This window comes from Pelecanus crispus, chromosome 5 (genome assembly GCF_030463565.1).
Source record: "Pelecanus crispus isolate bPelCri1 chromosome 5, bPelCri1.pri, whole genome shotgun sequence".
NCBI lineage: Eukaryota > Metazoa > Chordata > Aves > Pelecaniformes > Pelecanidae > Pelecanus > Pelecanus crispus.
In genome coordinates, this window is record NC_134647.1 from 13589809 (window position 1) to 13617531 (window position 27723).

The window sequence follows — 27723 nt, forward strand, 5'->3', positions numbered from 1 at the left end:
ACAGGCAGTCCTGGGCTGTGATGAAGGCTCACAGGCACTACGAATACTGCAAATCTGGATGACAAAGAAAGTTCCATTATGTAAAAAAACTCACATTCTCCTCTGTGTGGAATTCAGCATCGAGTTACAAATGTTTTACACCAGGGTTACTGAAAGTATGCTTAAAGCACTGGCAAGTCAATCTGCTTACTTCAGATATGAATTTTAATTTGACAGTACCTCCTCAAGGTTGAGCTGGCTGCTCCATTATAAGCTGTCCTTTGTAACACTAAAATTCCCAAAGAGCTGAAAAGTACAGGTTGTAGCCTGGATGTGACTATCTATTGTTTATCTTAGAAACCACTGTTTTAGTTTTAGGACTTGGTATCAAATGTTCTTTGCTAAAGCTTTAGACAACTGTCTTTAATAATAAAACTTTGTACTTGTACAGTACTTTCCATTTGGGTACATTGTAGAAACCACAATCTGTTAAGCCTCACACAATGCTCCTTTCAGATAAGGAAATGCATGATCTGGAATTGTAAATTCCTACCTGACACTGCAGAGAGGGAGGAAGTCTGATTTACAGACCATATGTTGTTTAATGGAATCTTCTGCAGGACAAAAGGAAGTCGAAGGCACCAAAATTCAAATTTGTTTTCGTACATTAGACTGTGGCCTTGCCCGAAGATGTCAGAAAGAAGAGGATGGGATGCGAGGCATCTCACCCGTTGTTCTATTCTCTAAAACCACTCCCTCTGTGCACCACCGATTCACTGGATGCATTTTGTGATACTAGCAAAAAAATGCTATCTAAGAACTCATTTTGTGCTAGACAGGAAAGTTTTTTGTCCTCGAGAGAGCAAAGTTCAGTGCTCATCTCTGCCTCTGACATGCTCAGTGGCTTTGCCTAGTCAGTTGACCTCTCTGTGCTTCTGGTTTTCCTTTCCTCCCATGTGCCTGTGTTGTCTGTTTAGCTTGTAAGTGCTCTCAGACAGAAATTCTCTCCCACAGCATGTTTGTATATTGCCTAGAAATATAGGGTCACAATCTCAGTTCATGCCTCTACGTGCTCCTATAATACAAGTAAATATCAGGGGATTTTGAAGCTGTGAAAGAGAGAAAATCAGTAGCACTGATGATCCAAGAAGAACTCAAAGCAGCTGAAAACATTCCCTCAAAAAGGAGTTGGTAACATTTGTTGTTGAAAACAGGTTGTATCTGTAGGCACAGACACATAACAGAGGTACAGGAGCTTACTGCTCACTGCAGGGCAGTGTTACCGGGATGTGCTCTCTGCGCAGGAGGAAGACTGTGAAGGGTTTAAACAAGTATTTTACCTTGCATCTGAGATAAGACAGAACCATGAACAGAGTGGATTACCATGACGCAGCTGATGTAGCTCATTGGGCTGGGATAACTTGATCAGAGAAAGTAGAGCTCCCATACCTGGAGGCTGAGGCCCTGTTCTGCCGGGTGTTACAGTGATGCTCCGTCTGTCCTGCATACAGTCTGAAAGCATAAGGTGGGAGGACAGACTCTACTCTAAATCAGTGATGCTGAAGAATGAAACCAACAAAGAGAACGTAATCCTGGAAACTCTCCTCCCTGACTAGCGGGTGCAGATATACACCATTTATGTAATTTTTGTAAAATAGGGGAGCCAGGACAGAGGAACTTCCTTCAGACTATTGGCATTTCTCTTTCTAAGGATGTGATAAGAGTCCGTGAGGTAGAAGAACATGAATATCCAAAGATGGTATTATTTGGAGATGAGTTAAAAATGCCATTCTTAAAATGAGAAAGTCCTTCTTTCTGATGAATTCTTCCATCCTTACTATGCCAGTATGTAGCATCCACTTCTGCTCTGACATGAACAGAGTGAGTGATCGTCTTCAGCAGCCAATAAATGCCAGGCCAAAATCAGTCCCAGTGCAGTAAGAGGCTGATTTTTGTTTATAGAGAGAAGGTCTGATTCAGAGATTAAGGTTATGGGAACTGGAACCCACTGATGGATTTTTTTTGCATGTTTGCCAACCCCCGTCTTTTAAGTGTTACATTTTGAGGTCTTCCCCAGCTGACTTACATGCAGCCACTCCGGAAGAGCCATGCAACTGGGCAAGTCTGTTGATAGGCACTATGGGTGCTTAGTTTAAATGAAGCAAACAGCTTGAGTTTTACCACATCTCAAAGGATCTGAGATCACTTAAGGGAAATCAATTAACAATTTGATAAAACACAACACAATTCCCTTCATCCAAGCCCCCTCCTCTCCCCGCAACAAATTGACTTAATCCTGTGATCATTCCTCATACCTGTCACTGCGTGCAGCAGTGATCTGTAATTTCTATACTGCAGTATGTAGCAGAACTATTTATTGAAGCTTGGCATTATGTTCTTTCGGTATTAGTTATCTGTTTATCAGACATGTTTATCATAGTTTTAATAAATTACCAGTGTTGGAACTTCAGAAATGGCCTCTAGGGTATTAAGCTACTGTGCTTTATTATTAAGAAGTTAGATTTCAATAAGTTATTATTTATAGAGCACTGTAAATGTGCCTTGTCCTTGAGAGACAAAAGCCAATGCTTCAGAAAGGGAATTTAACTTTCCACTTTTAGACTAAGGCAGCAAGTCTTTATGGAGAAGTCCTGGAGGATTAAACAGGGAAGAAATAGCTAAAGTGTTGTAGAAATGTTTTTACAGTACACATCATAGAAACCTAAGTTAAACAAGAACCTTTTCATGGATTTTCTGGATCCAGCCTATAGAACTTCTTTCAAAGATTTTTTTTCTTCTAACTGCTATAAGACCCAGCACTTAACAATTTCTTTTAAATGCTGTAGGATTTGCCCAGGAAAGGGTAGATTTACACTAGTGCTATCTTGTGTAGAGACTGCAAAGTATATAGAAATATAGAAATAAAGTTAGGAAATGGATTTGTCATTATTAGCAAGAATCTGTGGGTGATATTTTAGAAGTCTGAAATCTGTTCATCAGTATGGTTGAAAAGACTGAGCCTGACATCTTGTAGGGGAATGAACTGGCCTCTGAACAGCCACTGCACGAAGGACTTGGTCTGTACCTCAATTTAGCAAAGTCCTTAAGCATGTGCTTAAGCTAAACTGGTCCAGTAGGGTATGTAAATATGTGCTTTATTTCCATTAAAGTTGGCAGATATTACATGCAGTGCCGAAACATGGTCCCTCCCATGTTCCTCTCTCCCCAGCCTTGGAGAAAAGTTTCCATACCTTGCTGTGAAATGAGCTGATCAAAAAAAAAAAAAGTTGTAAGTGCAAATAAGAAATGGAGAGATTTGGGCCTGATATAAGGAATCTAGGAAGCTGCCTTCAAAGCAAGTCTTTTTTTTCCAGAGGTACATTTCTCTGAACATACTAGCGCCTTGTACAGTTACTGGAAAGGAAGATGTAAATAAATACACAGGGAAGGGAATGACTCTGGCAGCTCAGGTCTCTAGTGAACAGTAACTGTCATATCACAACACCTCCTGCCCTCCTTCCTCATGCATAACTCAGCAAAGGGTGATGTGACTGGCAGACTCTGCTCGGGGTGCCCCGCACGGCACATGCGGAGAACCAAAATCACCTCTTATTCTGTGGGCAGATTGAGAAGTCTCCTGTGGGCACTGCGGAGAGTTGATGGAAATGGAAGCTCCTGCCATTAGCAATCCCTGCAGACCCGAGCCTGGGACACAAGGTGCTGCTTCTGCTTCTGCTGACATTAGCAGAAACCTGAGGAGCTCAGTACCTTTTAGGAAATGCTGAGCATCTCACAGAATTAGTCCCTGGGTTTTTTTGCAGTAAGTCTGTACTTGGGTTTTTTGGTGTCCTTCCAAACATACACAATGTACATTTTTGTATTACACTTTTTCCCCTAATAGGAGAGAACAACATGATTCTGGGTCTGTCTGCAGGCATGTGAGGCTGCCAGTAGCTTGCATGGGCTACTTATTTAATGGAAGTGAGGTTGGTAACAGATGGATGGGGTTGTAATAAAAGGCTTTAAAAATCAAGAACGGGTTTAATTTACCTGATAAATATGCATGTAACCTATTCTCTTCCAGTCTTCACTTTCCAGTTTTGAAGCAATTTTCTGGTTTTGAACAAAAACCTGCAACCCCTGTTGTGCACGTACAGTGCAGGGATTAGTGTATGCTTAACCTATTAAATTTGTACGTGGTGTTTGAAGTAATTATAAATTGCTGGCCTGAATGTTAAAGCTGGTCCATAGAAGTCAAAGAGATTTTCACATCAGCATTTGAGGATGCACATAACTGTTGATAACAGGTCTTGCTAGTGACAGGCAGGTACTTTGGATGCCAACACTGGGATGTGTAGGTAATTAAATAAATGTATCTAGAAAGCTTCTCTCAGCAGTGTGTGCTGAATAACTGATTTGACAGCACATGACGAGCTAGAATTTCTAGAGCACTGTTGATCTGCAGTCTGAACTGGGAGCAAACTGTGATGCTCATAATTTATTAGAAGAGACATTAACTCTTTCTTTCTGTGCCTGAGTGTGACATTTAAATAGTCAGATGTGCGCTGAGCTTAGCCAGTGTGGCCCATGCCTGTCAGTTTTTTGTTGGGCAGTGTCGCACCAGTTACATGTGGTTGTACACGTGACTGCTGCTCCTGTGATTGTTCTCCTTCATGTGACTTCCTAAAGATGCAGAAATAACACATAACACCCCCCCCCCTTTTTTTTTCAATTGAGAATATCTGCCTGCATAGAACTTGAGAACAGAAATAGAGATGTGAAGAACCAGGTGTCCATGCAAATAGACTGAAGCTAAACTAAGCTAAACTAACTGAAAATGCATGTTTAATTGCATTTTCAGTTCAAGGACAAAGTTGCTAGTACTCTCATGCCTGTCTGCACAGGTGGCTGGGCAATCCTGCTCATGGTTTGCATGGTTTTTGTCTTACACAGCAGCTGCAACCTTGAGCTGGTTGTTTCATTCGTGTAGCATATGAATCTGGTGTTCCCTCATTCTGCACGTGCGCCATGTGGTTGTAGAGTAGGTCCTCAATGTGGCTGGGAACATTGTTAGAAACTGCATTTCTTCTGGAAATGCAGGAGGGAAGAGATGCTGGAGAGCTTGTAAGGAGGTAGCATGAGTAGCTGGAGTGCTTTTGGTAAGGATGTAAGGGCAGGAATTGCTGACATCCTGACAGCCTAAAAAAGTGTTTGCTTGGTTGCTTAAGCATATGGCAAGTAGGGAAGCAGCTAGGAGAAAGTACATTCTGTCCTGTGTTTGTATGTAGCCTTGCTCCCAGGTCTGTCACATCTTCATCCAGGCTCTGTTTTCCATGACCCATGCCATGAAATTTGTTTTATTGCCACATGGGTCCAGAGGTGTCTACTCTACTGCTTTTAACTGATATGTGTAGCAGGAGGTACAGAAATAATCCCAGATGTGTTTTCTGGAGCTGGGAAACCTAAATGTCTCAGACAACTGAGAAAATGAATCATAAATACAGGATGATGACCCAACCGAGTGAACAAAAACTTGTGGTGGATACAGTTTGTACCTCATCCAAGCGTGCAGAGGCAGCTTTCAGCAGTAAAAAGAAATAGTATTAATTTGGTTTATTGAGGGAGACGAGGAAAGGGAGGGGAGGCACCTGAGTCAGCATGCAAGAAGCTGGATATTGAGAATCGTTATGATAAGGTAAGGAGGCAAAATCTCTTACAGTATTACACAAGTGTTAAGTAGGTGTCTGCTTCACTGAGAAACATATGGGTACACACAGATGTACTCAAGAAGAGAGAGATCTTTCTGAAGGTTTCTCTGTCAAATGTCCGGGATGTAGTTTGATACTGGGGTAAAATGAATCTAAGGCAGACGAAGAAAATTTCATCTGGGAAGGAGGGTTTGGGTTGGACATACCAGTGAGATGCAGGAAGTAGAGCACCAGCATTCCACAGGGAGTTTGCATAGAGAAGCCCAGGACAACAGAGATGATAAGAGTGGGACATTTTGATCTGAAAAGACAGCTGATCAGTCAAGTAAAGAAACCAAACAATGCTGGAAAGCTTATGTGAAAGCCCCAAGCTCAGAGGTCTGAGCCTGCCCAGGACTTCGTACCAGGTCCAACCCAAAGGCCATGACCACAGATGTGTGCGGGCTCCTGGGAACCCAGCAGAAGGACTTGTCTAGGCTGCAGGTCAGCTGACTGGTGCATATTCACACCTTGCAGAACAATTATTTAAACACACATTAGCTTCTTGGCTTTGCAATATTTTTGACAAGATGTTCTGCTTTGCAGGGTCAGGAATATTTTCTTTGAGTCACTAGAGGTCATGGAGATACTCAGCCCTCAAACTAGCTCCTCCCTGTCCCACCAAAGACATGTGTGGGAATTGTAAAACATGCTCTGGATTGCCATATTGCTTAATTATCCTCCTAGCTCTAATGAAGTGCACCCTGACTAATGGTGCAGTCACAAACAACATGTTCTTGTAATTTGGGCCGTCACCAAGAACTTCTGTTATCACTAGACTCATCAAGGTAGTGCTTCAGAAAGCTGAAGGGCAGTGTTGCCTAATAAAAGAAAACATTTAGGCACGGAGAACATAGCTGGAGGGGTAACTGTAAAACAGTGCTCTGACATGAGCTATGTTTACAACATGCCTCAAAGCTCTGCAGTGCAGGTGCCTGGCAGGGAGACCTAGGTGTCCCCTAGGAGGCCAAATTCTTCTCTTGTGTTGCTGCAATCCCAGAAGACCCAGCGTATTTACAGAGAAGCAGCACTGATTACTGAAATAACCAACGATTTTTGTTTTCATTTTGTCCTGTCAATCACTGCTAAGGTAAACTGGGATGTATAACGGAGAGTGCCCTGTCTCTGTTTCTGAAATGGGAAGAAAAGCCACCTAATAACCTGTCTCTTTCCTGGATTTTTTTCTTTTTTTGTATTATGGTTGTCAAAAATTAATCCAAGGTGCAAGGATACTGTAGTTAGATCAATATGGGCTAGATTTGGGACTGGGGATCAAAATGCTGCTGCACAGTTGTTTTGCAGATGTCAAGGGCTCCTGGGAGTCACCAGTCAAAATTCCTTGCTCTCCTATGATGGCTTATCGACATGAGGTCTCTCATCCAGTGACATATCCCCTCTCAGGATATGGCTAAATGATCCTTTCCAGCAAGGACTTATCCCAGCTCTCACAAAAACACTTCTGAGGCACAAGCTTTTGGCCTTCAGCCTGGATTGGACTGCAGTGCATGGGAGGTATTACCCAAGCGACTCCCAGGGAAAGATCCATGCTCTTCCCTACTCCCACCAGATCTTTGTGCTTGTAAAGTCTTACTTCAAGCCAAATCGAACTGAATGTTCAGCTAATGGAGAAGACATCATTTTTTTCTGAATGAGGTAGAAATATCCCTTCCTCCAATGTTGTGTGTAAATGCATTTCCTGGGTGGTGGCATTTCTTGTGGTTCTGAGCGAGTGTCTTCATGGACCTGAGCTGGGGGTGGGAAAATTGATCCCTTCTCCATACTGGTCTCCCATCTTTCCCCTGCAAAAAAACAGGATTTATCATGTGTCAAGGGGACAATTTCTGTGGAAGCCCAGAGTTTAAAAAAATATATTGGCTACAGTGAGTAGGTTCAAGAAGAGTTCAGATCCGGACCAAACTTTGAAGCCATTTCCTGCGTTGGTAATGGACTGGGGAAAAAAAAGAAATCCTGGCTCTTTTAGGGGAGCTTTGGATCTGTGTCTGAACTCTGTGAGCCTGGCCTTTCCCTGTGTAACAGAGCTATTTTTCTTGTACTCAGAATGATGTATTATGTATCATATGGATGTTTATACCTATTTTCACCTCCAGCTAACAATACCTGCTTGAATTTGTTAGGTCTATTTTAAAAAAGTGCTGAAGGGAGGAAAATTGTGGAGGGCACTGAATGGTTGGGTATGTTGCTGAATATTTTAAGTCTAGAAGTTCTCTCTAATGCAGCTTTGCTGGTCTTGACTTTTCTTGTGAAGGAAGGGGCCTCTTCACTCCAAAGGAGTCAGACAGAGCAGACTGGGAATCCCACATGCTCTCCATCCAGGTCTCGCAGCTCCCAGTCAATAGTGCCCTCAGCCCTAATGCATTTTATTCCACCTCAGGATCTGACCCCACTTGTCTGGCATGACAAATCACCATCCAGCCTTTCTCCCCACTTCCCGTCTCTCTGGGTTTTGCCTAGCAGCTCCCAGTTGTTGTTTTATCCAGCTCACTTTGCTGCAGGTTTACTTAGAAGGTGATAATCTTGTGGGCAGATTTAAGGAGACCAAAACATTTGTGCAGAACTACTGGACATTGCTGTAGGGAAGGTTTTCATTTTAGTGGTGAAAGCTGGCGGTTTTATACAGCACTGTCCTCTTTGAAAAAGGGTGATGGCTCAGCATACAGGGCTTGTGTCTTGGACCTTCCAGTTGAATGATGATCAGAAGTTGTATTTACATGTAAATTAAAGTCTGTCCTCTGTTAACATTCCGGTTGCTTCTGCCTCTGGACTTCTCATCTATTTATCATTTGTGTGCACTGTGAGCACAGTGGGAGCGAGATACATGTTTACTGTCACTATGCTGCTTTTAAATTGGGCTGTGTAAATTGGCTGGAGATACTTGCTCTTGCTTTGGGAGTCTCCAGACATGGTGGTTGGTGGCATTGTCATGTGACTTGTGCATTTTGGTTTCTCAGGCAACAGCATGGGGTTCAGATGAAGACACCAGGAGGTCCTGTCAAAGTAAAGGGAAAACAGAGGTAAGTTTTGCTTTGCTACAGTGATGCTATGGGTAAATTTGTTTGCCTCATGTGAAATCCACACAGGGAGCATCTGACACCAGCTTGAGCTTGTAAATTTGCAGCAGTTTAGATCCACCATCACAAGTGTATAAGCACCACCGAGCAAGCCTTTTCAAAGGCCCCCTGTCCAAGTTATTAGACTTGCTCTGCATGGCATTTAAAGGTGATTTCACTGCTGGAGAGGACACAATTTGTGACACATCAAGGAGCAGAGTGGTGGCAAGCCAGGGGTAACATCTTGCAGTGGGGTTTGAGGCTGGGCACGTTGGCTTTGTCTCGGTACTCAGCAGTGAGCTGCTGGCATTCAGCCACGTGGGCTTCGATGCTTGTTTGCAGTTAGAATTCATCTTTGTATAATTCACTTGAACATGAGAATTGAATCTGCTAGCACTCTGCAGTCTGTTTAGGTGGAATATCACAGAGCTCCTTCAGAGGCAGGTGCAGTCTACTAAAATGCAGTTTAAAGCAAGAACTACTTGAACCAAGGCATGCTGTCCCAGAAGTCTGGAGTTCACAGACATTTCTGATCCAAACACAGGTCCTTCCTGCCCCGCTTCTGAGAAGATAAAACAAAGCCATCTATCTAAAAGCAGGAAATACTTTGATTTTCCAAATGTGATGTTGGTACTGTTCAACAATCTTCAGACCTCAACTGCGAGGATGTCCTACTGTCCTTAATACTACACCACAAAGAGTTCTCAGTCTGAACCAAAGGATTTGGACAAGGGATAAGAGAGCATGATCTTTGCTAGACTTGGACAATCAAGCAGAGAATGATTTTGTGGCTGGCCCAAAATGCTGGAATTCTGTCATGTTCCAGTTCAGTGCTTTGAAGACAGGATTATATGATCTTCCATCAACTGCATTCATTTTAGATAATAAACCTTATGTGATTATTGTATTAACTTGTATATATTAACTAAAAAAGCTAGCTTGAATTTTGCCAGATAGGCAACAATTTGCTTCATGTAGGTGTGGAGAACAGGAGTATGGGTATTCTAGGACATGTGTTAGAGTTTCGTGTAGGATCTACATTATGCAGGAAAACACCATGGAGGCAAAATGGGCTGGGTAGGTGAACACTAAACATGGCCCACAACTAGAAGAAGAACCCAACAGAAGTTGGACAAAATTAAAAACCTCCAGAACCCAAGACTTGAGGAATTATTGAATTTGGAGTCCTTGTACTTTAAAATGTGTAAAGAAAGGATTTTGCTCTTTTATTCCATTGTAAAATTTGTGAGATTTAAATTGTATCCCATTGTTCATGAAGAATTTGAATTTATAACCCAGAATTATTTTGTCAGCCCCTGGATAAAACCATGCATTTGACTGAACAAATTCTAGGATAATTTCAATTTATCTTTTTTACCATCATGCCAAAAGAAAGCGATGGTCTGAGTATCTTCACTGCTGCTGCCTCCTCACACTGCAAAGAGTCTGCCAAAAATTTCATTAGGATAATGCTCTGAACAGCTGAGTTTATGCTGGTTGTGATCCAGAGCTTGAAATTGTTTGGTGGGCACAGTGGCTATGAGTGTGAAGTTCGGAGGAACAATAATTAAGCAGATTATTAGACACTTCTTGACATACAATTAATAGCAAACAGAGGTGTTGACTAAGAGTCTGACAAGAAGACATGAAGCTACAAAGGCAGAAGGATTCTGCAGTAGCTAAGTAAACTCATATCTCCCAAGTCTGTATCTACTCTAACCTGTGTGTCCACGGCTGAGTCCCTCTTGGGGGGAGTCTACACATTCATTGTTTATTACACTGCAGAGAAATTACTTAATGTTAGCTCCAAACATACCGAGTTTAACCTAGCCAGCTGGTGAAGTGCTCTACTCCAGCTAAGAAGTCCAGCTCTGACCCAGCATCTCTGCCCTTGCCTGGGTAAATGCAGCAAGTGAGGGCAGAATTAATGTGAACATTTCTGATTCTGCTGTGCAATGGTGATACAAGATCTAGAGCTCTGCCTGCCTCAACTCTGCTTTGTCAAAACTTGACTAATGGCATTTTTATACCTAGCACAGATGATTTGATGATAAATATGTTATGGATTGTCAGGCACTTAGATATGTGGTGATAGAGGCTAGAAATAAGGAGGACCTTTGGCTCATATTAATTCACAGCATATTTTGCATAAGTTATACGACTGGTCCATTTTCCTTGCCGATTTAATAATGTATGTATTTTAGGGTGAGGTTTTCAAAGCCACCTATTGTATTAGAATGCCTTTTTCCCCTTCATTCTTGTGCCTGTGGAGTATCTAAATCAGATTCTTCCTGCTGCTTAGAAAATATCTTCTAAAATTCTAAGAGCGTTACCATAAGGAAAACAAAAAGTGCAAGAATAAAAGCCACAAAATGCATATCACAGAATTATAATTATTATGGCTTGATGATTACTCCACATTTGAGTACCTATTGGCCAAAGAAAAGGGAGATGAGAAATCTGGGTCCCAAATTTGAGGTTAGAAGGTACCATTAGGTCATTTCTTCTGACACCCTGTGTAGCTCTGGCCACAGGTTTCACCTGCTTATTCCTAAACTGAGCTCAGTAGCTTGTGTTTGGCTGCTGCACATTTTTGAGGAAGGCAAAAAGTTTTGAACTGAAGGCCTGAAGCAAATGGGCTGACTGTGTGCTTTGCTGGCTTGTTCTAATGGCAGATCACCTTCCCTGTTAACAACATGTACTTTATTTCCTTTTTGCATCTGGCTTCAGTTTTGAGTGGCTAGGTCTCATTTTGCCCTTCTCTGCTAGACTAAAGAGCCCTTTAGTTACCAATATTTATTTTTCACAAAGGCACTTATATGCTCTTGTCAAATCAGTACTTAGGCTTTTTGATAAAGTAAAAGGCTGAGTTCTCCAAGCCTCTTTCTCTAAGTAATTTTTCTACTGCCCTTGAATATTTTTTGTGTCTGTTTTCTACACACTCCAGTTTTTCACCTGTATTCCCTTGTCAATCTCTCTAATGCCCGAGTGTGATTAAAACAGATTAAAACCTTTTATTCATCCTCCTCTCTTCATACACCTGGCAGTTTCATAAGCTCTTCTGTCATAGGAGATCATGCAGAATTGCCTAGCCACTGTGACCACTGAATCCTTTTCACAGTTGCTAGTCTTGGGATGTAATCTCCCAGTCTATACATAGAGCCCTTTTGTTCCTTGCTCTTTAATGCATAATATCTTACAAAAATTTATTTTGTTTGTAGAGAAGCAAGTTTGTGAATGATTTCACTCTGAGGACTTTTTTCAGTCCAGTAATTTATCAGATTTTAATCCATTAATGTACATGTCCTTGAACCTGATTTTAAAATTAACTCTCTGCAATATGTCATGTGGTATTAAAACAAAGACCTCAGAAAAGTGTCTTTCATTTATGTCATATTTATCAACCAAAACTTGTGGTTTCCTGAAAGAATTGTATATGCTTTATTTGCCATGTCTCTGGAGATCCATGTGGGCTTCCACCAGTAATCATTCTTATTTTTGCAGCATTTATAAAATGTATCCTAATCAGCACCTTAAAACTGTCCCCTGGCAAACATCCACGTTGCTGAGAGACAATGCAGAGAACAAAGTCAGTGTTATGCTGCCTTTCTTTCTGTCTTCCAAATGAAATCACCCAGAAGTCGTAGTTAAAATGAGTGATGGATAGAGCAGAAGGGGAAGAGGTGTATTTAATTTCATTAGGAGTTGCTCAGCTTCTAGTTCGTAATTGGTTTGTCTCTGCATAACTGTCCACATCCACCGCATCTAAGGAATTTTGCCTGGCATGGAAAGTTGTGGCTTTCTAAACGAGAGCACTTTGGTCTTTCTCTTGTCTAAGCACAGAATTATTTGTTAACTTTCCAAAAGCAGCACACTGTCATTTAAAAAAGTGAAAGGGAACTGTTTGTGAAAATGGCAGCAATCCAGCTCTTACATGCTGTCCTAAGAGCTTTGTGTAGCCAGGAGAAAGATGATGCACTGGTAAAGCTTCTGGAGCAAGAAAGAACCAAGAGAAACGTCTGATAGGCATTCAGCTACCGGTTGTCCCACCATATTGCCAGTACTGTTTCTTCCTTTTCTTGCATGATGTCCTGATACTGGGAGGTCTTATGATTCACACAAGGTTACAGGGAAATCCTAGCCCAAGGCTAGAGCCCACCTAAATGGGTTTGGAGCTAATGGAGGAGTCTGCCGTTTCAGGCCTTCAAATGGCTGTGTGTCACATAGAGGATGTGCCCTCTGGTTACCTAGTGGAGCTGGGAACCTCCACGCCTCTCACAAATAATAGGCATCCAGGTAGAACAGGCACCATATAAATCCCCAGGCAAACAGAAATAACTAGGAGGCGGTCAGATATTTTTTCCCCCTTTGCAACTGTTCCTAGAGATCTGAACCTACATTCCCAGTACTTCTGCTAAGCCATCAATGTGGAATCAGCCCCCAAATTTGATTTGAAATCCATTAAAGAAAACTTGGCTGGAAAAATCATTAGCAATTCTCTTTGCTATCTATTGCACTCAAAGGAGAAAGACAGCTTGGTCAGGGTATTGGCTTAAACTGATTAATAGAATTGTTTGTCCAAAGAAATAAATATAGATATCTGAAAGCGTGTTAATAACAGTGCTCGAGAACATGTTAAGTCTTGATTATTTTTTAACAAATTGGGATGAACTGCAACAGATAGATGGTTGCTGCACTCTAAAATGTTGTTGAAGGGGTAACATGGAGTTCTGCTGGCTGATGTCTGAACTGCAGGATGTGCTCTGGGAGCTTGTGTTTCTTTACTGAGAACAACAGACCATCTGAAACAGCTATTTTTCTCATACAGCATGTAACCGTGGTTTTAATCTATGATTAAAATATATCAGTATGTGATGAAATAGTGTTAGCCTAAAAAAAAGAAGAGAATTAAAAAGGAGATCTCTGAAAATAGGATTTGAGTGGTTTATTCAAAGTAAAAGGGCAATTAAAGTACTGGCTATATATGGTTATGCTTTCAAAGAAAAATAAATCTGTACAATGAGATTAAGGGCTTGTAACATTTCAGAACTCCAGTGTTCAGAAATGACAGATGAAACGACTCAAGAAGCACCTACAGCTGGCTTATTTGCAGCATCCTGAAAATGTCTTTTTGAATTTTCCCTCAACCTGGAGCCGGCAGTAATTCAGCCCCTCCATTTGCTGATCTGTCCACATGAATGAAGGGAGTAACAGGGCACTGCTCTTGCTTCTTGGCTTTGAAATATGCTTTCAAAGCAGCCTGACACCTGTATGAGCTAGAAAGAGGCCTGGTCCTGTCTACAGTTGTGGACATTACAGCACTCACAGATGGACTCATTTAAATCTAAATGTTGCAAAAACTGCAATAAATAAGGATAGGCTTAAACAGCTGGGGCGTGGGTGGGAGGCAGGGGCTTCAGAAAAGTTCATTCTCTTAGTGACTGTGAGACCCTGTGCCCTGTAGGATTGAGCATTAGAAGTCATGTACTCTTCCTTTCCAGGAAAACAAGGGTCATTAGACTGGAGAAAAGTGGTATCTGCTCAATTTAAGGCCTTATCTCAAAAAAGGGACCAGTACCAGGTAATTTTGAGGAAGGAGCAAGAACCCTAAAGTGGGTAACATGTAATTCGTAGGAAAATTGGAGATATGCTTAATGCTCTGGCAATGAGCCACAAGTTTTTGTCAGCTCTGCCATATATTTAATAATAATTCCAACTAATATAACTGGGTTATTCTCATTAACCGTATAAATACCCAGTCTTCCCCCTTTATTTAAACCCTTAATCTCTTGATCCCAATAATATCTTCTGGTGATGAGATTTGCAGACTGATCATGCACCGATCTAACTGTCTGCTCCACAATGTGAGAGCGGGATCCAAATACTGTCCTGTCTGGACAGAGTTGAGTTCAAGCTTGCCAGATTTTCCAGCTATATTAAAGCCCATCTGAATTTTGCCTCCTGCACACCTAGAGTTTTCCAGCCACATGGAAGAAACTGCATTAAATAGCTCCTGTTTTCTGTAGGGGTTTATGAGATCATCTTACTAAACAGTTGCCTTAGCTATGAACTGTTGCAGAGAGCAGCGTGTTGAATGACTTCAGAGCAAATCCAGGCTGGTTTAAAGAACACAGAGAGGAGGCTGTTCTTTGCTAGTTATTTTGAGAATAGGGTAGAAAGAGGATCTAATGTAAATCTCACTGACAGTGTCTAGAGAAAAATCCTGCAAGCTGGAGCATGTAAGTGGTTTGGTTTCTTCTTTGCTTTTGTTGGAGGTTTTCATGGACTGACATGACTGATAGTGGGTACAGCAATAGGAAATGACAGATGAGCACAGTATTCCTCTTCAGGCCAGGCAGGCTAGAGAGGTGAGGTCTGGTAGTTAGATCTTTGGTTTTGACCTTCAGGATCAACTCTGACTCAGTGTGTCACCGTGGCAAATCCTTTAGCACCTGTGTGTTTTGATTCACCCAGCTGAGAGAACAGGGCAGATAATGCACATCTGTTTCAGAACATTACTTAAAGCTGTATAAATTGCTTTGAGACCAGTGGATGAAACGTACATATTATTGTTGCTCTTCCTCCAGGAGCATGGAGCACTGTTACCACCATCAGTAAGGCAGGTCGAGGGAAAACGCCTCCTCAGCTAATTCATAGGAATAACTACATTTGGATATGGCCCACGCCTAGAGGCATTGTTATCTAAGCAGAGTGGAAAGCACCCACTAGTCACCCCAATTTCTGCCTCCTACAGCCAATGAAATAATTAGTGGGCTTGGTGCAGCCAGTTCCCTGAAAATTATCGGCTGTCAAATGTTTCCAATCTAACACCTCATCCATACTGACTATGCTCTTTTGCTCTTTGCTAGAGCAGTTGGGAATGGGCTGGAAGTCACAGATTAAATATGCTGGTGTAGGTTCAGACAGCAGCAGATATACTTGCTCAGTATGGTTTCTCCTCTGTTTCAATAAATAACTTCTGCTTTGGACTGAATGGATACAAGTAAAACCATGCTTAATCAGGCTAAAATAACACAATATTTTACCAGCTTCCAGTATCTTTACCAACCCAGGCTACTGTGCCTTGGAGTAAAGTGTGCAACGGATGCATCACTGCCAGTAGACTCCAGAGGACCATCCAGTACATGACCTTACAGAGAAATTCTTTTTTGTGTGCTATCTTCTCAGCTGGGAAGATTTTTTGTAGAAATAGAAGGTTGTCAATCTGTAATATAGCTCTGTGCAAAGAAGGGAATTCTGCAAATTAGGATTTTAGATTTCTGCAGGACAGAGTTTTAATTAGGAATATATTGAAGTACCTGGGCAGGAAAGGGTCCAGCAACATATATGGTATTAGCTGGTTTAGGTCAGAAGCTATGCTCAGACTCTGCACAAAGCAGAGAAAGGTGGAAGTGGAGTGGGAGCAGGTGGGTACTCTCTTATTGTGTGAAATTTGGGTACAGAGCTGCATTCTGGGTTAGAAGCCAAATCAGTCATATTCTGAAAACAAAACCCTACTGGGAAGAAGCCCATACCTTTTTTTTATAGCATCTCCTCAAGAATTTCTAGTCCTTTGCAGTTAAATATATAGTGGTCCTAATATTATGTGGAATTAAATAACTATGCTCTACAGAGAGAGGAATTACTTAACCCACCCATGAAATGCAGACATCTCTAGGGCAGAGAATAACTAACAGGGCTCACAGCACCATGTAACAATGATGGGAGAGGGCAGAGAGGCTGGCAAGACCTTCGTTTTGTTAAAGGAAGTGATGAGACCTCTATTCTCAACACACAGCAGGTGGGATGGTGCTTCTCAAGGTCCTGTTTGATAGACTGATGCACAGTCACTATGACTGATCTGCTTCTGAAATAAGAAGTACTGAATCGACCCAGCTATGAATTTAAGCTTTCATTTTTGGGTGCCAGGCATTATGTATCTGATCCCCGATACCCCTGCTGAGACTCAAGACTGGCAGCACCTGCTCCGTGGCACTCTGTAGCCTCTGCCCAGGCTGGGCAAGTGCTCCTGGGCTGGCTCTGGAGTGCAGTCCCTCTCATCTGCTCCATTCAAAAGCAAGCCCCACATGCCATGCCCATGCAGTCGCTTGTCTCTGGTTAACGCTGGTGGGTTTTCGCTAAATGCCATCCTTCAATGAGTTGATTTCCATACGGCAAATGAAAGGAGACAGCACATAATCCAGCTAAGGAAGCCTCTTCCTTTCCAGATGATAGGGAGTGTTTTTACACTGCTGAATCTTGCAAATGAAGTCTTCAGGGAAATGATCAGCAGCGTGGAGCGCTGTGAGACAGGGAAGCTTGCAGAGTGATTGCTGCTTACAGAAGGAGAAGCGGTGTCTTCAGCTGTAGGCTCAGCTTAGTGGCAAATTATGATCTATGGGAGGGAGGAAAGCAAAGCAGCCAGGATAACCCAGCCGAGGTTGTTATTTTTTAACGAGGTTCCTTTTCTGTTTACAGTAGAATATAATAGACTTTCTTTGCTTGGAGCCCTGTGGGTGCCAGTCATTAGCCGTTGCTCAAATCCTTTCCTCTGAGGTGGCCCCAGAGCCCAGGGCAGGCAGGCTGGTGCCAGGCTCTCAGTACATCTCCCATCGGGGCTGTTCGGATGAACCTTGGGGCAGGCGGCTCTCAAACCTCTTGCACTGCCTGGGGGAGCTGCACGCTAGTCTCACACCTCCCATTCCCTGTGTGTCACATTAGAAAGTCCCTGCCTTATGTGGCCTCTTCCTCCCCCATGGCTCAACTCCCCAAAGATGCTCAGGTAGGCTGATCTGCAGTCCACAGGTCTCTGGGTACGAGGCTGTGGGGAAAAAGAGACACTGTGGCTCTCTCCAACAACATGAAGGAGATTTTCTGGGGGAGGAAAAAAGAAGAAAAAAAAGCCAAGTGCAGCCTTGTGCTGCTACCACCACCCCAGTGTGGGACATCTGGGGCCCCCCATCTTTGGGGACTGGCATGTGGAGGCAGTTGCCTATCTGTACCAGCAAATGGTCATGCAGTTAAGAGGAGGTTTGCTACTTCTCACTGGCCTGGCCTGAAAGAGAAACTCCTTCTACCATGGAAAATCCTGAGCACGCTATCCTTGTGGGGGGCAGGAAGTAACAATCTGTTCAAGCATGAGATTCTTCTGACTACCCTGGCCTATTAAAGAGAAGTTCCTGCTATTTTTCTGCTGGCACTGGTGTGAATTATAGTGCAGACAGACCCGCTGTCCTTCACTGGCGTTTGTGTCTGGGTAACATTTTCTAAGCTGCAGTATTACTGGGTAAAATAGGTCAGAAGTATCATCATGAAAAGAAGGAGGATTCCTCCTCCAATCTAAGCAGAGCACAGAAAGAGGCACTTGTGTAGCTAATACAGAGTCAACCTGATGGATAACATCGTACCCAGGGACTGTGCAGGGCTATGATTAGAGAAATAACCAGCAAATTGGGCTTGCTCACTTAGACCACTAGCTCCTTACAGCTGTGCATTGCTTGATGCAACAAACCTCAGTCTGAGTGAGAGCTAAGGAAGGTGTATTCGAGCTGCAATACAGGTAATTTTTTTAATGTAATAAATAATTCCACAATCTCCTTTTCAAAAATCCTTTGTTTCTCTCTTGTGTCCCTATAGGAAGAATGCCAGAACTATGTCCGTGTGCTGATTGTTTATGGCAAGAAGGTTTTTACCTGTGGTACCAATGCCTTTTCGCCAGTGTGTTCCAGTCGACAGGTCTGTTTTACCTCTTTTGCAGTGATGGAGAGGGCTGGATATGTGCTCTGGGGAAGGCCAGTCATTTGGCAGGGCATCATGGCTGCAGAGAATATGTTCCAAATGTAGCCAATCTGAAATAGTTTTGGGTTTGTTCTTCGGGCTGCTTTGGGGCAGTGAGTGTACCTGCAGGTGGGGAGCAGAAAACTCGTGTTATGGGTGAGCTGGATCTGGACAAAGTGCTGTGTGCATGTAAACCTTGGGTATGCTGCTGAAAATGGGGAATGTAGACAGGTTTAGCTGTGAGCACCTCCTGAGCTGAATACTTACATGTTTCCTTAAAATAAATGGCAAAACTCCCTTTGGATTCAAGGGAGGCAGGAGCAGGTCCAGAGCAATGGGGGTTTTTATATTTTTTAATGCCAGTATACATTCAGGAGGTGTCTGATTAGAAACCTGTGCTAGCAGCAAGAGCACCTGATTACACCAGGTGGGTTGGGGCCTGCAGGCTTTATTGGCAAGGGAATTACCCTTCTGACAAAGCAAGAGGATAAGCGAGGCTCAGATACAACTTCTCACATTGGCAGTGGATGTAAAGATCAATTTACAGTCATCACTGACATTACTTTCTTATAGCTGCCTGGTTTTTTTAAATCAGGGTTTTGCTCATAGGTAGTCATGGGCAAACTGATTTCTCTATACCAGTAAGAAAGCCAGATGCTCTTTAAATTCTCTCCTCTCTCCTTTTAAATACAGGTAGGAAATCTTAGTAAAATCTTTGACAGAATTAATGGAGTGGCTCGGTGCCCGTACGACCCCCGGCATAACTCGACAGCTGTGATTACATCACGAGGAGAACTCTATGCTGCGACTGTAATTGATTTCTCTGGACGGGATCCTGCTATTTACCGCAGCCTTGGAAATGTTCCCCCACTTAGGACAGCACAATACAACTCCAAATGGCTCAATGGTAAAGTCATGTGGGTCATATCTGAGCAAAAGGTGTATTAAAGTCAACTTGGCAGGCTTGTAAATCTTTTCCTCTGTTTTCATATTGGGATCCAGAGTTATGATGGGGAAGGACTTCCGGTGCAGTAATTGATGCAGCTTAGAAGATATTTAAAAATAACCTGGAAGTATTTCAGATAAGTTGATTTAGAATATGGAAAGTGGGTCTTGCAGCCTACTTAACATACATATGGATCTCTGTCTTGTGACATGACCAAATACATCCTTTTAACAAGAAAACCACTCAAAGATTTGAAGAGCAAAACGAACTTAAAGCATCATATTGTTGACCCAGTTCCGCACAGTGTTAAGCACCCTCTACTTCCACTGACTCAGCTAAAGATGGTTGGTTTCAGTGCAAGATCAGTCTGAAAATGAGAAATTTCACAGTGAGTTATGTTTCCATGTAAACCCATGCTTTTGTGGATTTATAGTTATTAAAAGCAGCTGTTACCCCAGTGTGATAATACCCTGCACCAAGCAAGCTATAGAATTTCAGCCAGTAATTCCTGCACTGAGTCCACACCTTCTGACTGGGGCAAAGCACATCTTGTCTGAGCAGACTGTAGTGATGGAAACCCCAATATTCCCCCTCTCTCCTTTGACCCAGGTAAGTTGACAAGATATTAAGAATCTTTCCATTGGATTTCAGGACCTTTCAATCAAAGATACAAGCAGTGAGACTGTGCATTCTCTGGAGCTTAATGAGACTAAACTAGGCTTCTGCAGACATATTGAAGTCGGTATGGAGATCTGGAGTTTTAGGAGAAGGATGTCATCAGGCAAGACTGTGAATTAGGACCAAGAAGCAGCATAACCTTTGTACACTCATTAGAAATATGTGCCTCTTGTCTGCTCATGAATGAAGAATTCAGAAGGAAGTCATATTGGAACAGGGGATTTTTAGGAAAGACAAACAGAAACTGAGTTTCTAGTCTGTGATTGGAAAAACTAACATGACTCTTGGATTTATAACCTTTCACAGTGTTGGTGACATTGAAGTAATTTCATCCTGTTCTGGTCACTTTTCAACAAGAAACAGAAAACTTGAAGATGATTCAGAGAAGAGCCATGGAGTGATTTGAAGCTTGGAAAACCTGCCTCACAGTGAGAGGCTTAAGGAGCTCAATTTATTTATCTTTCTGAAAAGGAGATAGAAGGTGTTTTGTTCATGATATGGAAGTACTTACAGCAAGAGAAGATTTCTGGCGGGATAAAGTTCTTTAATCTAGCGGACAAGTCATGACAAGAGCCTGTGATTGGAAGCTGAAACCAGATATGTCATATGGAACAAGAAGTGCAGTTTGCAGATGGGGCAGTCTTTAGTCATGTAAACAAGACACTGAGGAAAGTGATGGATGTAAAGCCATGTGACATTGCCTAGTAAGGTCAGATCTCCTTCGAAAGATGTGGTCTAATTCACCTGTTAGTTACAGGATCTGATGGTGGAATCACAGGATGAAGTTCTCTGGTTCGTGTTAGACAGAAAGTCAGATTGGTGATCACAATGGTCCCTTTAAGTTTCACTGTTTGAAGGAGGTGCTTTGCAGTGCCCTCCCCTCTGTACCATCATCTGCCTCCCAAACCTGCCTTGCAGCAGCATCAACCTGCCTTCCTCTCCCTCCTCCACGACTCTGTTTTCCTTTCACTCCTGGGCTACAATATTAAAGGAATTCTGTACTTTCCTTTTTTCTTCTTCCTTTGAGCACTACTCAGAAATGAACATTGTAAAAACACCCTATAAAAACAACAGGGTTTTTTTGTTTAGTCAAATATTATTCATTGGCCAAACTTTTCCCTTTGCCAAAGAAACTGTTGGAATAAAAGACCATACACTTTAAAGCTTTGTTAAATACCCAATTAAAATATTCACTACAAAACCAATTCCAGGTTCTTTTCAATTCTTGTGAAAATAATAACAATAATTCTAGGAGAAAAAAAATCAAGGAGAGCGTGCTTCAGTACTGTCAGTCTGTGGCATGGTTTTGGTTTATGGACATAAGATAATCTTTTGTGCCTAGAAAATGGAAAGACTTCGTGATAAAAGCCAGATGTGATTGCGCTGGGAGAGTAGGTTGAATGTTTCAGTGCAGCAGTCTGGGGAATCAGGCGGATGCACACAGCATATTTAACACATCATAAGGTGTGCTTCAGAAGTGAATAGGTGAAGGAACCCAACGGGAAGGCTTTATGTTGTAAAATGAGTGTAGGTACAGAGAAGAGTCATGCGTATGCAAAGTATTGAACTCTGCTTTCACTGAAATCAGTAGCAGCTTTGCCAATAAAGTGGGGAAACAATGGGGCCTTTCCAAGACCTGAAATATGAAACTAGAGCTGTATCCCCATATATCATTATTCCCATCTACTGTTTTTATGTCCTCTGCTGACTCCAAACTCCCTGTGGTCCCAGCTATGACAGCCTGCGTAAAGGGAGCTGGCGGCACAATGCATTGAGCAAGTCAGTGAGCATGAATTGATTTCTGACCTGTATAAATCTCTTCAAATGTTTTTCAGAGCCAAACTTTATTGCTGCCTACGACATCGGTTTGTTCACCTACTTCTTCTTCCGTGAGAATGCGGTAGAACATGACTGTGGGAAAACAGTGTATTCTCGTGTGGCAAGGGTTTGCAAAAATGATATTGGAGGGAGATTTTTGCTGGAGGATACATGGACAACTTTCATGAAGGCCAGGCTGAACTGCTCTCGTGCTGGAGAAATCCCTTTCTATTATAATGAATTGCAAAGCACCTTCTACCTTCCTGAGCAAGATCTGATCTATGGTGTCTTCACTACTAATGTGTAAGTTGCACTGGTTTTACTGCCCTTCTTCTATCCCCCGTAGTCTGAGACTGACAGTATCATGATTTCTTAGACAGGCTGAGGATTCATTTTTGAAAGATCCTTTGGTTAACGTGAAGGAATAGATAGGTCTATGTTATCCATCATGGCAACATAGCCTTTAGGACAATGTTTTTAATCCATGGTTCATAGATTCCTGGAGTCTATAAAAGGTGACTGTGCAGTTCTAGGGTAACTTAACTTGATATAAACCTGGGCTGTGACAGACTTCTGACTTTTTGTAGTGGCAATATTACTTGTGTAGTTCAGAGAACTGGTCTAAAAATGACCCAACAGAAAAACATAATTAATTTTCAGCCAGGTTAACTGCCTGGAAAATCTGACACGATTGTGTGAACACTGGGGCTGGTCCATGAGATGGACAGGTACATATGCTTGGGAGAGAAGGACTGGAAGGAGGAAAATGAGGCAGATGGGATCACAACAGCCTAGACTGAAATCAACATAAATTGCTGTTGAACAGCACTTTATAGAAGCAAGGTCATGTGGGCTACACAGCATTTGATGTTTCCAAGGGGGACTGTACCTCTGCTATAGACAGTTTCAGGTCCAGAAATCAAAAGCAGCATTGGAACTCCGAGGGGAAGGCATGATTTCTGAAACTTCATAATCACCTCTTCTTGGCTTCATATTGAAAAAGCTTGTAATTGGAATGATTTAGTGTAGCTGTGAAAGCAGAAAGGAGAAGAGGAGTTAATTAAAAAATATATTAAAAAACTCATAATGTATATTTTTAAGTCAGGAAAACTCAAATAACTTTTTCTCTGAAGCCCAAGGCTAGGATGATAAGTTTCAAGCTATAACCAGCCTGCGTGGTATTGAGTTTCAATAATACATGTTCTCCAGGGGGGTGTTATCCTGATGTGTAAACTAGAGAATGAAAATCTTACTCCACATGACAAACACTCGAAGTGCCTTTCTCATGCTGGGTAGCCAACTTCTTTGGGGTTTTTGTGTGCAATGGAGTACTGTTCAATATGAGTAAGGTTCTGGTCCCAAGAAGCCCACAGCAAACCAAAGAAGTGAAGCCCCACGGAAGTACAGGCCTTCCTTTTTTAATGTGTCACTTGCTGGTGTGACAGGGCTTGAGCTTCAGCCCTTGAAGTCACAAACCATCAGCCTCAACTTCTTGAGCTAAAGCACTGTTTAGAGTTTCGCTATGAGAGTCAACAGAGCGAATGTTATTTGCATTCTGTAAATGCCAAGAAGTAGGTAAGTGTTTGGCCACCCTCATCCACCTTCCATGTTTTGTTTCTGCACTACCATTGCCAACATCAGCCAAAAGTGAGCCAGTGGAGAAGCAGCTAGAAACAATAAACATGACTGAGCATTGCCCCTTGACTGTGGACTTTGGGGAAAATCTGTCCTGGGATTGAAAGGAGCATGAGTTGTTCTCTAAAAACATTTAAAGGATGTTAGCCAAACTTCCTGAACATTAAAAGGAAGCCTGGCTACTGCTTTGGGCATTTGAGATGACACTATTTTTTTTTGTTTGTTTGTTTCCAGTCAGAGAGGACTTCTATGCTCATAGTGGTAATGTTTTATTTATCCATTTGTCCATTCATCCAGCCAAGAACAGAAGTTGGAAATGGGAAAATTATTAGTAACTGTATTATATTTATCAACTTGGTATAGTTTTTGGAATATAAGGGGGGAGACATAGGCTACCTCTGGTTGGAAGAGTTCTCGTCTGCTGTTTCTGTCTCCCAGGTTTAATATGAGACATGATGAGTGTTACCTGTCTCCACTGGGTTACACTTAAGTCACTCTTCATACGTTGCAGGTGTATGTTCTCTCTTGTATCTTCAGAGGACAATATAATATGTAACATTTGTGTAATTGAAGAAATGAGTTATTGATAATAGCTGAAGTTAGATCAAGTAGCGTTTTGGGTCTACAACATGATGTTCTTTTCAGAGTTCAAAGAGAAAATGTTCCAATTTGTCATCCGACTAGAGAAATAATGGTAATTATTATTTTAACTTCCACTGGGACTTATATCATGCTGCATGAGCTGTGCATACCAAAGAGGGTTGATGTATGCTCCAGTCTGAGTTTCTTTATAATAGAATACCGATGCACCACAAAACTATGATTTCTTTGTTTAAAGGTATTTTTATTTTGGAAGGATCATGTTTAATGCATTTAGGGTCATCTTATAACAAAGGGGTATTAGTGGTTCTGGTAACAGCCACATAGAGATTTATTGGTTCATGTTATATTATACCCAGTTGAATCAGTAGGAAAGAGAGCTTTTGGGGGAAACTGCAGATGAAATATTTAAGCAGTTTTTATTAAAATTTTTCTGGGAGGTAATAGAGACAATGTTAAAACCTCCTTGAACTTAACCCATTAACCACCTAGCTAATCACAGGAAGTAGGAGGTGGGAATAAAGGAGGTTGCACTTGACACCAGAACAACACAGAGGCCAGCTGCACAAGTTGACGTCACTGGCTTGAGACTGGGATCAAACTTTCCATAGGGAGGGATGGGAAATACGCCAGGCTACAGATGGAAAGGAAAACAGGCCACAGATTCATGGAAAACCTCTTTCCTTTCTCTTCTCTAGCAAAGGGAAAGGGCTAAACTGTGGAGTCCTTAGCAGGGCCCTAAAAATATCCTTTCTTTTTTTTTAAAAAAAGTGTTTTTGTTAGACTTGCGGGGGTTTATTCTTTCTTTTCCTTTTTCATTTTCTTCCTCATTCTCTTTTTTTCCTATATGTGCCTCAAGGCATTTACTTGTCATCCATCATTAGCTTTGTCTTAAGAGCTGCCGTCTGTGAGCATGCACTGCGTCAGTAGTGTTCAGACAAAAGTGGAGAAAGGTTCACCCGCCGTTGCTTTGACATGTTCAAAGTGAGGTACTCCATCATTCTGGGAATGGAAGGGGCAGGGGTGTGAGCACAGAATGGGAAGGCAAAGCAAGAGGTTCTTCCTGATGTTGTATTGCTTGGAAGAAATATTCTGTGAAAGAATCTGTTCTTCTGCTTTCCAGCCTGGGATTGTGGAGAAAGGCTTTTTTTTGTGCAAGAGAGTGTAATTACTGGTTTAGTAAAAAAAAGTGTTCTTTTCAGAGAATTCAAATTGCTTTAATTAGCAGAAAGATACATACAGAAGGGCTTGGGTTATTTAAAAGGCACCGTGACGAGTCAGTCTCTCATGCTAGTCCTATTTTTAGTTTTATTCTGATATCTTTTTCTCTAAATGTTGTTCTTTTCCTTTAAAAAAAAAAAAAAGCAGGGGGGAAACGAGGAGCTGGGAGAAGGTTTGAATTTCAGGTTAGCACTTAGCAAACATCCCTCTTTGAGCTGGCTTCCCTGAGGTGCCCTCACCATCTGGGAGGTGCCCTCCAACCCTCTTGAGGCAAAAGGAGCTGAGCCTGCTCAGGACCGTGCAGAGATGGGTCCTCCGCGACTGAAATGGGACAGCAAAGGCCAACTGATCTGTGTGCGAGTCTGGCTGGGCGGTGGAACATCTCTCTAATTCCCTTCCGAAGAGTCCTTCCTACAGTGGCATTTCCCTAGCCATGCCTCCCCTGGCTGGTGCATGCGTGGTGAACAGCCTGCCCGAGACAGATGCTATTCCCAGCTGGGAACACAAAGAAGTGAACTGTGATCATCGAAAACAGGGACTTTCACATGTTATCAAGACCTTTTTGCGTGCTGAGCTGCTGTAACAACCAGCCTGGTTTGCACTGTCACCCTTCCCCTTCCCCTGCATGCGTGTGCATGCATGTGTGTATTTTATTTTTATTTTTTTATATATATAAAAAATATTAGGGGATATATTTTACAGCTGAAGATTTCAGGAGCCTGTAGAAACAGAATTTCACCTTGAAAAACATGAAGAGATTAAAAATTAGGTTGTTTGTAATCAATAAAGATAGATGAGTTGTTAAAAAAATAAAAATAAAACCAGACACAAATAATCCATGCAAATTAAACTGTATTCACCTTTCTTGTCAGAACTGCTTCCATGGCCCTTAAATCACAGGCATTTTAAAACCAAGCTTAAAATTAATTCTCAAAATTGTCATGTAAACCATCTGCATTTTACAATTTATTTATTTATTTTTACTCCCTGTGAGATTGGTATCACTGTACATCTACCTAGCAATTTACATGTATTTTATTTGAGTGGAGTTTGATGTCTGTTATGATGAAAATGTCAATGCTCTAATGATTAAATTGATTTTTTTCTCCCCTTTTCCAGAAACAGCATAGCTGCCTCAGCAGTGTGTGCCTTCAATCTGAGTGCCATTACTCAGGCATTTAATGGCCCTTTCCGTTACCAAGAAAACCCAAGATCAGCCTGGCTGCCAACGTTAAACCCCATCCCTAATTTCCAGGTACTGCTGCTGCTCTTCAGTTTACTCCAGTCCCTTTTATGTTCTGTCACTCCAGTGGGGCTGATCTGTGTGGGGCTCATTTTCCCGGGTAGACCCACTGTGCAGATAAATTGTATTTCTTCACATTTATGACTGTTTTAGTCTGTGGAACTCCTTGCCACATGTTATTGAGACCACAGGATTTGTGTTAAAAATTGAATGGTTTTACGATAATAAGAATGTTCAGATTTCTTATAATAATGAATAATTTAAATCTATTACGCTCATCACTGACACATGAACTCCAAGAATGTGATTCTCACAAGGGGACATAGAGACATGTCCCCACCGAAACTGGGAAGGATTGAAAGCTGAAGCTGGGCAAAGTCAAACTAGAATGGAGACAACCTATATTTTTAAACAAGAAAGGTAATTAACCACTGTGACTGTGTAAGGATGTGATGAATTTTCCATCACTTGATAGGGCCCCTAAGGCTACCAGTGTTTCAGTGCAAGATGGATGTCTTTCCAAGACACGGTAGCTCAGCCAGAAGTTATGGACACATTGCAGCAGTAACTGGTGGAAGAGAACACATGAGGATGGTCACAGTGGTTCCTTCTCATCTTAAAACCTCTTTTTTTAAATGAATGAGCAGTTTTTCAGCATTATGAGTTAAGGCCAATTTGAAAATTATAGAACAACTTCAGCCGCCTTATGCCCAGATTCGGTCAGTGCAGTGCAGAGTGTGTGACAGCCCCAGCAAACCTGAGTCTTCTGAAGCATGAGCCCATTTTGCAGCTCAGTCCCTTCCAACCTGGGGAATCCTAGGGAAGATGGACTTGTCTTCCTGTCCTTGCTTCCCCGTGGTGAATCCTTTCAGCCCAATTGCGTGACTTTGGCTCTCCTTTATTATGGCAAAGGTGCTGAGGCTGCCTGCAAATGCCATCTGCCTTCAAGCTGGTGATGTCAAGGACCTTCCAAAAAGGACTCTGCAGTTGCCTGAAATCACAGCAAGAGCA

The 27723-nt window shown here is 42.1% G+C and overlaps 1 protein-coding gene across 3 annotated transcripts in view; it reads left to right on the top strand.

The window, feature by feature from the left end:
• SEMA5B (semaphorin 5B) overlaps positions 1 to 27723 on the top strand; it is a 138802-nt gene that overhangs the window by 52313 nt on the left and 58766 nt on the right. For all 3 annotated transcript variants that reach the window (XM_075710035.1, XM_075710037.1, XM_075710036.1), the window contains exons 4-8: positions 8696 to 8758; positions 18431 to 18529; positions 19265 to 19478; positions 22031 to 22316; positions 26589 to 26724. In XM_075710035.1, the coding sequence (XP_075566150.1) occupies positions 8696 to 8758; positions 18431 to 18529; positions 19265 to 19478; positions 22031 to 22316; positions 26589 to 26724 (798 nt within the window). The remainder of the gene's footprint in view (positions 1 to 8695; positions 8759 to 18430; positions 18530 to 19264; positions 19479 to 22030; positions 22317 to 26588; positions 26725 to 27723) is intronic.